The following is a 10,641-nucleotide window of genomic DNA, read 5'->3' as shown; positions in this document are numbered from 1 at the left end:
TATAATTTTATTTTTTTGTTGTTGTGAAAATTCTCTTTGGCTCTCCACTCCTCTCTCCCTCCAATGCTGTAAACCCTAATGGTGTGATTTTATACATTATAAACCTTGGTATATTAAAAGCACATCTCTTAGATTCTGGACACAAAGGTGATTATTGTGTTATCAGCTGGCTATTTTTTTAACGGTTGCCTGTTGTTTGTGTAAGACAGTACTTGTACACACACACACGTAACACGTACTTATTTTCAAGTAGATTATTGTACAGAAACAGATTAGGCTACTTTTCCAAGTGCTCGATCTAGCTTTCTTTCTGAGTGCTAACGTCGGGTCACCAACGCCACCACGTCACCCTGCCAGGCTGAAATGTTGACGGGTTTTTTTTGGTCTTTTCTTTTCTCAGGGTTTCCGAAGACAGCACAAATTCTCAGGACAAAGGGGACACAATCCAGAGCTCGTCGTCAGCCGGGGGAGGAGTAGTCGCCCCTGCCACGGCCTCGTCCGCTCTTGACAAACTCCCCAGCACGCCACTAGAGCTGCAGCGGAGTCGACCAAGAGAGAGGCTCAGCAAGAAGAAGTTTGGACAGAAGTTTGAGAAGTAAGAGAGGGAGAGGACGAGGGAGGTGAAGGGAGAGGACACGGGAGAGGGGTGGGAGTGGGGGGGAGCGTAGTTTGTTGAAATGTGTTACTGTAGGTTTTTTGTGTGTGCATGCATGTTGGTTATGTGTGTGTGTGTATCTGTATGTATGAGAGAGAGAGAGAGAGACAGACAGACATAATATGGAGGGAAGAAATATGGTTAAGGGCTGGATGATAAATAGAACAGTAAATATATTAAGACATTTTCAATTACTTCAGATTCTTTGTGTTTATCATATATTGCATAATTTCTATACAAGATGCATTAGCCCCCACTGATAAGGCCAGATAATCTCAGAAGAGCAAATCTTACAGATGGGAAAAACATGGTTTCATCATGCACCAAACTGACTGTGGGCTTTTTTCTAATGTTTGGAACATATGTCCAGTAAAAATTCGAACGTGTCTTGGACAGAGCATAATGAAATGGATAGTTGACCATAGATATATCTTAAATTTTAAAAAAGCAATAAATGGTGATTTAGCTGATCTCATTACAAGGGCGCCAGTGGGTCTGAGAATTACTAGATTTTATTCTGGTAGTCTCTTGGTACAACTGTTTACCCATGAGCTATTGTGGAAATGCTATACTTTTTGCTCATTTATTGCTTCTGTACACAACTGGGTTGTTTGATGGTCCATGGTCATGGCTTCATCACTTCATTACTTCATCGATGGGCTGTATTAAGCTTTCTATGTAAAGGCTGTTTCTTTGAAGTTACTGAGGAAATGCATGATGTAAAGCTAATTTTTGGGACCTTGTGACAGAATTTCGTCTTAATAACTATGAAGTACCCAAACTAAACAATTTAATTGTTATCGTTATGTTATCACAGAATTGGGTCTCCTTAAGTCTGTGAAATGACTGAAAATGCTTGACCTAACACACTGGTTGTTGTATTTTACCAGAACTGGGTCGTTTGGTCGTCATGGCACCACCACGTCGATGCGCTGCCTGGAGGCGACTCGCTCCCAGTCTGAGGCCCAGGCTGCTGCTGCTGCTGCTGCGGCCGCTTCATCGGGCCACCCGGCCACCCCCTCAGCCTCCTCCTCCTCTGGTGGTGGTGGGCCGGGTTCGGGCCTGGGCTGCCTGAACCCCATCATCGTCAGCGACACCAAGGAAGGGGCCAAGGATAGCCGCGAGGCCTCAAGGTCACGGCCCCACTCGGTAGCCTCGCCCAGCAGCAGGCACAGCGGGGGAGGGGCGGTGATCAAGAAGCTGTCCAACTCACAGTCACGCTCGGCTAGCCCTAGTCGCTCCAGATCACGGGGGTCTCGATCGAGTAGTAGCCATAGCGACTCCACCGGTACTAGCAGGTCCACGTCTCCTCACAGAAGGTGAGTTGAGTAAGAGGTTGCATAAAGAATGAATGATCAGTTGTGAGATTTAAAAAATCTGGTCAGACGAGTGTTGTGTTGTCTTAAAGGTGTTTACCTGTTACCAGTTTGCACAGAAGGAATGTGCATGTCACATCTTGAGCTGTGAACAGTGTCTTGTCAGTGTGCGCAGTCACAGGTTCATATGTAAGGGGGGACACACACACACGCACATATACACGCGCCGTACACTCACACGCAGTCTTGAGATAATAACAGTAAGTGTTGCTTTGGCAGCGGAGTTTTGAGCATGTGACATTATTTCTTGTCCCCACCTTCTCACATATGTTCAGAGTGTCAAAGGGGTCGTTGACTCCTCCTTCAAGTCAGAACATTCCGGTTAAATTTGACTTGTCAGAACTGTGCGGTGTTGTTCACAGTTTTTGTAAAGGGTCTGCTGTGGGGTTGACAGCTTTTCTCTTTTTTTATCTCTATTTGCTGTGGTTGACCTATTTTCCGTAGTGCTCAATCAAATCAAGTCTAATCAGCTGTGGTGTGAGCTTTGTCAGGCTTTGTAAGGGCTGAAGCCGGAAGGTGTGAAGTTACCGTGTTGCAAGTGCATTAAGACGAAAACAGTGTCTGTACTTTTATAGAAAGCATTTTTTGATCAGCGTCTTTGGTGTAAGGATTAGGTTCTGGGGGTCGGTCTGATTATTATTTCTGAATGGGAAATCGGGGTCTTATTTTATGGATTATGTCTCGTCTTTGTGCTGGGATGCGGTATCCTCCTTCTGGCATCTGTTGATGCTGGCATAAAACATGTATGCTTTCTTCATGTTTCTGTATTTGTTTTAATGTACAGTTGAACCTGCTCTAAAAGCCACCTGTATAAGACAATTCCCTGAACAAATGGCCACTTCTCATTTCTCTCCTTGCATTGTGTTAACATTATAATGACAATGTGTAAGACGTCCCCCTGTCTAAGAATGGTGCTTTTAAACCCCAGGGAATAGGTGACCTGCTGAGACAGCTTGGACTGTTGTGTTTTAGCGTTGTTTTTCCCACCTTTTGTGCATGGACAAGGCTCTGTGTGACTGACTCGTGGTTGATTTTGTTTTGTTTTTTAAATAATTTTTTCCTTCATTCCCCCCCCCCCCCATTATTCACAGCCATGGTAGCTGCAACGCTCGACCACAGTCCATGGTTGGAGCCTCACGACTGGTGACCAGTGAGGCAAAGGACAGAAGGGATGGGGATGACGGGGACAGGAGACCACTGGGGATTTGTGTCACAGGATTGCCAGTTAGGTCTACAGGTGAGATGAAGAGATACTTGGGCAGGGAGCACCAGCGCTTTGCTTGTGATAAATTATTGTGCAATGTTTGTTAAGAAAAATTGGAGGGATGTTTTGAAATTGAAATATGGGAAGGTAGAATAAAACTCCCACCTTTGTTGATCCTCCTACCGAAATTTGGTTTCAGTACTCTTACATAAATACCAAAGTAAATAGATGTCGTGATTCTTAAAGGTTACATATGACATAACATCACAATAGACAGACGATCTTCCATATATATGCCAGTCATAGTTTCAACTGTGTTGTTCCCAGTTTTTTGTAGTTTATGGTTATCGTGTCTAGCTTAAGGATGACCACCTACCTACTTAAATGCCGGGTCACTGACAACTAGGATCCATGTGCCTCTCAACTTCTGTTCTCCACAGACTCCAGCTTGCGAGACGGTCTCTACCACGAGTACAAGAAGCATGGGAAAGTGACAACTGTACAGGTCTTTGGCGATGGAGAGAACAGATATGCTGTGGTCAGCTTCAGAAAGTGAGTGACCACTATTTGTAAATTTATATAGTAAAAGTACCGATTTTCCATATAAATCTGGATCTCTGGAATTATTTGAATATTGCACTGTATATATATTTAAAAAAAGAAAGGAGGGCCCACCCACCCCCAAAAAACAACCAAAAAAACCTGCGAAATATATATATGGATTGATAACAAAGAAGGATGTGAATGTGCTTTCAGTTTTGGTCTGGAAATATCTGGATATTTCACTGTGTATATTTTTTAAAAAAAAAGGCTATAAACAGGTTCTGTTTTGTGTCACCATGTTTAGTTGTTTGTGTGTGTGTGTGTGTGTGTGTGTGTGTGTGTGTGTGTGTGTGCGCGCGCGCGTGCGTGCGTGTGTGTGTGTGGGTGGGTGCGCAAGGAAAAGCATCCTAGTACCCTTTATTGGCAAGATTATAGATGTTGCTTCTTGACTGATGAAGGTGTTTTATGTTGTTTCTCTGCTCGAATTTATTTTTAGAACTGTCATTGGTTTGTGTCGAATTATGAATCGTTCAGTTTTTGTTCTTCTAAATGGGAAAGGGAATTGATAGTTACGATGGTGGTTTAGTCCACCTCTAGTCTGCTGTGCTAATGGATAAACAGTGCAGCTTTTTTTGTTTCCAAGTCCCCCTTATGTCTTACTATCTTGCCTTTCTTTTTCTTGTGCTTTCACGCACTATGGTTTTCTTTTCTTTGCTGTGTTGTTTCGATCTGTCTGTCCGTCTCACTTTTTCCATGCACTCAATGACCGTTGTTGTATTTAATGTGTTTTGCAGTACACAAACCAAACAAAAATCTTTTCACAACAGACTAGATAAATCTTGTGGCCTTCATTCAGAGCTTTTATGCATTTGGTGTTTTCTTTGTGTGCAGACCTGAGGATGCCAGTAAAGCGTTGGAAGCGTCACAAGGGAAGACATTCTTTGGTGCAAAGATTAAAGTCAACTCCCACGAGGGTGTGGGTAAGTAGCATGTATATGGCACACCTGTAACTTGTATATGATTATGAAAGTCCAGGTCATATTATTTTTTATTGTTGTTTTAGTTGATAATTGTTTGGAGAAATAAGTTATGGAGCACAAAATGTCATATGAAATGTGAAGGGCAGTGTTTATTGAGGTTTTCTCAGCTAGAGGGCAATAAGACATTCCTCGCAATTGTAATTGTACTTATATTTATTTCAACCCAGGTCTGTCTAGTGTAATGGTTAGAATATCACAAGAAGTGTCTCTCATTACTTCACTATTGTTTTTTAAAATGTACTTCCGTTTTACAACCAGGCTGGTTTTTTTTAAACTGTAGGCTTGCTTCTCAATTTTTTCCAGATGATTGGAGAGTGCCAGGTGTAGGCCTTACTTCTGTGCTATCCCTCTTCTGTGATCCCCCCATCATACACTAATTGACTGTTATTTTGTACACTAATTGACTGTTATTTTGTCAAATGTACTTCTTTACTTCTTTTTACTCAAGTGTTGTTTAATGTTTCCCTGTGCTTAATCTTCAAGAACTATATCTAAAGTTGGAGATGTTTTTGGGTGACCAAATTGTGTTAGTAGAGCTAATAGAGAGCTAATAGACCAATACTCAAGACTGACAAAACCCTGATGGTTGGCGGGTGGTCTGGTGTGGTTTGCTCCATCTCTCCTATGAAACATCTATCATCCCTATTTCTCTTCTTCCCTTTTTTTTTAGCGTGTGTTTGTTACTAAAGGTCTCTCTTGTTTCTCCTTTTATCTTCGGCACTTATATGCCCTAATTGTGCTGCAAGTGCCGTGGAACTCTTCCTAAAACCAAACAGACAGACAACCATTTCCCAGGGTTGACAATTCTGTAGTCTTTGATTTTTTTTTACAATTTTGACCCCAGCATCCCAATTCTGTAACATAACATTGGTTTCCCCTTTTGTTTTCCCCATTGCCAGAAGTGGACGATCCTGACCGGCTGAACGATAACGACAGTATGGACGAGTACCACGTGAAGTCAACGCGCACGCTGTTTGTGGGAAACTTGGAGAAGGAGACCACCAAGCAGGATCTCATTGATAAATTCAAGCAGTTTGGCAAGATCATTGTAAGTCATGGGGGATGGGTCTGGGCTGATGCTAACTGGAGTGTGATGGCTGCTCATTGAGCTAGTTTGAGATCCTTCATTCAGTGGAAATTTTGAACTATTTCAGTTGCACAACTTGTCGCTTTAGTACCACCGGCTTCTGTTGTGTGGCGGTTTGGTGCTGTCTTGTTCATGGCATCACTTTTCGCCCGATTCTGTTACTTTTAGTACGTGTGACTCAGCAGCCCGCCGGAGCTCCCTGGCTCGGGGGTCACGCGGTTAATGAGCCCTGAGGCGACTTTGCCGGTGTTGGTTAAGAAGTTCGCATTTTTGGCTACGTTTGAAACGCTATAACTTCTTCCCCATCCCACACAGCAAACCATTGCATTGGTGTACTAAAAGCTCATTGTCTTGAGATTTATTCTGCATTAGAATGATTCATTTCTGTGCCTTAGTTTTTGTTCTAGACAAGTGTTTGTAGAGTACCCAATTTGTCCTATTTTAGCTTCAAACTTATGAGTAAATGATTGCTTAAACTTAAAACGGCACAACAGATCTCTCCAAAATCTGTGTTCAACTGACTACGAATATCTTGTCTTTGACCATGAGAAATTTTTAATCTGCGCAAGTAGTAATAGTCAAGTTACAAGAAAGAAAGATGCACATCTGCGTTTTTTATCTAAAGACACTCAGCATTGGCTCTTGTTTTACCATTAAACAAGAGAAAGTTACTCTGCGTTTGTTCATGAATCATGATGTGTCTGCGGCAGCTTGCATACAACTAAGAAAGATATATTATGCGATTTTTTAATAACACAAAACTGTGTTATTGCGAGGGTAGAGATAAACATCTTGTACGGAATAATGACAGCTAGCTAACACTTTCATTCATAGTTTTTGTGTCGGAAATATGCGCTGACACTTATGAATATAAAGAAATTAGAACATTGTCAGCCTAGAAACGGAAATAAAAGCTGGAAATGTCTGGTGTTGATTCAGTGTCTCTGGAAAGCTGGAAATTATTCTGAAGTCTCAGTTACGAGAAGTCATCCCTGCTATTCAGTCCACTTACAAAAACTAGACGTAGCGTTTTAAGAAAAGTAAGGGATTTCTGGAGTGTAACACTAACAGATACTGTTCGTGTATTACATCGTAGATGTATTCTGGCATTAAAATCGATTTGTATTACTACATAGAGAGACTACAGGGTAATTTTTATAAACTTTCATGAAAATATGCGAATATTCACAATTATATTAGACACATAAATTTGTGGAGGAATTACTTCATAGCGAATTGTGTGCCAGATTGATAAAGTGGATTATATGCGCAGATACCATCTTTTCTGAGTATCTGCACCAATGTTATGTTGTTCATGTTCGAAACATTCGACAGTGTTTGTCGTGCCGTATTTTTTATATTGATTTTTTTTCAATCGCATTTGTTAAATTTATTTTTACTATTTAGCATTGTCGACTTCAGTACGTCTAACAAAATTACCAGAATAGTTACAAGTCCGTTCTTTTTTGAGTCTCAAGAGCAGAAATCCATGCTTTGGGTGCATCAAATGATAATTACCATAAATACAAGGATACACCTAAAATTGTACGTTGAAAAGTACCGAAAATCAAGTCAGCCCAGACAGAGTGGCGATAGGGAGCTGACCCTTGTGACCCCGATGTTATAAGGGCCTTGGAAGGGAACTCACACACACCCACCCCTCGCTGCAACTAAAATTGCACTGCCGGTGCGCCGTGTGTTGCACGCCTGCCTCCAAAATGATCCAAATAATGTCAATGATGGCGTTTAACATCTGCAATCACTATTTTCACATTGGCTCCTCTCTTTATTCAATTGAGCTAGAAATTATGGAAAATTGGGCAAGGTCAGAACAGAACAAATAATCATGATAGTGACCATAACACCCGTGATAAGAAAACTTTGTTCACCATGAGGTTTTTTTTTACTGTTGGAAGATTTTTCTGCTTGATATATAGTTGTGGTCAGCCAAGCGTTAAATGTCTAGACCAAGAGAAAAAGTTCAATATTAACTCCTGTGATGTTACCCTGATTTATTATGGCTATGATCTGATAATAGCAAGGGTACATATTGAGAAAGAAAGCAGAAATTCATAAGTTAACTACAAGCAATGTTGTACCAAGCCACCTGTGATTTTTTTTTTCTCTCGCATGTCCAGAGGAGCATTATCAGCATTTATAAATTAAAAAGACTATAGTGTCGTGGTAATACGTCTGAATCATTAATTGTATTTTGTAAACATGAAATCATCACTGTCTTTGGAAAAAGTAGCAAAAATAAAAGTGTAGCCAATATCCATCCCCTGGTCAAGCTGGCCTTGTCTGTCCCTTTTTTGTCCCCTGTGTCTGTTGCCAACGGCAACAGTTCTGTTGTAGATCGTGACCAGCATCGCCCAAAGTAAAGTCAATTTGTGGCAGCTGTGAAATGTGTGACCAACAGGTCTCCAGTGATGGTTATCCCCCCCTTCCCCCTGACTGAAGTGTGTAAGTTGGCTTCCTTGTTGGTCAGTGGTCACTGATTCAGTTTCCACCTTGCTCTAAGGAAATAGAGGGCTGTGTGGGCTCTGTGAATATATTACAGCTGAAGCTGTTTGCAGCTCACTGACTAGGTCTGCTTAACTTATATCTGAAAGTACAGTAGTCTATTTCCCGTCCGCCAAAGTTATTTGCCTTGCCAGAAATAGATTTGCCTGTTGGGGAGGGTGGTGTTAAGAGGTAGTTGTATTTTCATTAGCTCCTGAAACCTGTGTGAGTGGAGTGTGCTGGCATTTTAATTCAACACAAAAGGAAAGAAATGGATCACATATTTTATTGAAACTCCTTAAAAATTAAAATTTGGAGTTAAAAAATTATATTTTTTTGGTCATTGTTAGATAAAAACAGCTAATGCTCTTCTGAGTTTGTCAGACCTACAAAGTTGCAAGTGCTGTAAGACCTCAGTCAAACCATCCCAAACCAACAAAAACCTCACTTTGTCAGGGCTTAGTTTGTGAAACTAATTAACACTTACAGTACCACAGGATCATATAGTGAAAAACTCTTGAGTACCGCACCAATTTAGAAGCCAACAAAATAATTAGGGTTCGTTACAAAAGAATTCATGGAAACAAAAGTCATTGACAGAATTACATGAAATTTTCAAGATATATTCAGAAATAAATGTATATATATACAGAAAAGCCTTTTTTGCAACAAAGAGACATGAAAAAACTCCCAATCTGTTTGGAGAGGGTGGACACGCCCACCTGAATTTCTATCACCTGTAGGCCTGGACCTACCAACATTACCTATTGAGGGTCCTGGCTCACCAGTACTTGATCTAACGCACGAAAAAAACAAAAACGACGAGCTGGAACTGGATCATTTATAAATCTGTCTATGTCACTGTCAGGCTCTACATTAGACAAATTGTCAAGATAAGACCAACTGTCGTCACTACAATCACTTAGCTCTTCGCCTGAATCAGAGGCATAGCGATCTGAGAACGCTGAAGCCATGGTAGAACAAAAAATGTAAGAAACCCCCAAAAAACTCCATCACAGCTCAAGAAATGCGCTGAAAACATTCGCAGCGTTACATCAACGATTCAGTTATCACATAGAGTGATTTCCCTTGGTATTTACTTCCGTGGAGATGTTACGTTAGTTGTTTAGTGTGCCTGGTTGAGTTGGCGCTGGCAACGGTACTGAGCAGAAATTATGGAACTGTAAGTGTTAATCCCCACCATTGTTCTCTACCATTTATCTCAGGATGTGGACATCAAGAGACAAGGGGCAACCACAGCGTTTGCCTTCGTGCAGTATGTGGATATTGTGAGCGTTGTTTCTGCCCTCAAGGCTATGGAAGGAAAGCACATTGGTATCAACAAGATCAAGGTGAGTGACACACTATTGTTCTTTGTGTAATGCTAGGCTGAGCGAGCCTTATCACACATTTGGTTGAATCATTACAAACATTAAAAAAAAAATGCAGATACAATTGTTACTTCCCTGATTCCAGTTTTTAAAAATTATGCGTGGTTCGGCTACCCCAACCCACCCCCTCACTCTAACAGCACATTAGGAAGAAAAATAATCCAGACCATGACAATATATTATTTATATCTTAAGGTCGCAATTTCTGTGTACTGTACAGAGCTCTTGTTATCCATCAGTGCCACTTTGTAGGACAGCATTAGCCACGTCAAAGACAGAAGTAAGGCACTGCTAGAAAATTCATGTCCTTTGTATACTGGGTGATGGCCATGCTAGTTTATGTTTTATTTGTTGATTACTAAAACATGGGCTGGTGGGTGGGCAACCCTGGATTTGGTTAGGCTCTTTGCCGTTGTGTATAGAAGACATGGATATGAATCTTGGGTGAGTATGTTTTTTTCTCTCTCTTTTAAATGGATTATCTGTCTCCTGATGAAACTATCATGTCTACTATTAAACAATTTAGAATTAATTTAATACTAGCTTTAACTCTATGTGATAATTTATTTTCCACAATCTCTCTTTGTTTATTTTTGTGTTTGTTACTGTTTACTGTTTTGAAACATCTCTAATCTTTGACATGTATGTGACCAAATTGTGTTGCAAGTACCGTAAAATGCTTACCAAAACAATGAAACAGGAGACGTACTTTTGATTTCTGTTGCGACAGCTATTTTGATAAACATCTTGTCTATCTGCTGTGGTGTTGTGTTGTGTCCCGTTTAGCTCACTTTGTCCTTGACAGGCAGAGGTAAAGTAGCCTGCCTTTATGACCTAAATTGT

General features: G+C 40.9%; 1 protein-coding gene across 1 annotated transcript in view; it reads left to right on the top strand.

The window, feature by feature from the left end:
- Positions 1-400: 400 nt before the first annotated feature.
- Positions 401-10,641, top strand: part of LOC101848332 — a gene marked incomplete at its 5' end in the record, with an annotated part of 37,750 nt that continues 27,509 nt past the window's right edge. The window contains 7 exon segments of the mRNA XM_013090870.2: positions 401-595; positions 1,546-1,974; positions 3,123-3,268; positions 3,676-3,787; positions 4,670-4,758; positions 5,718-5,866; positions 9,634-9,759. Of these exon segments, the coding sequence (XP_012946324.1) occupies positions 401-595; positions 1,546-1,974; positions 3,123-3,268; positions 3,676-3,787; positions 4,670-4,758; positions 5,718-5,866; positions 9,634-9,759 (1,246 nt within the window).

Source organism: Aplysia californica, unplaced genomic scaffold, assembly GCF_000002075.1.
Source record: "Aplysia californica isolate F4 #8 unplaced genomic scaffold, AplCal3.0 scaffold01608, whole genome shotgun sequence".
Lineage (NCBI taxonomy): Eukaryota > Metazoa > Mollusca > Gastropoda > Aplysiida > Aplysiidae > Aplysia > Aplysia californica.
The sequence above is the reverse complement of the archived record's forward strand: the minus strand, read 5'-3'. Positions and strand labels throughout refer to the sequence as shown.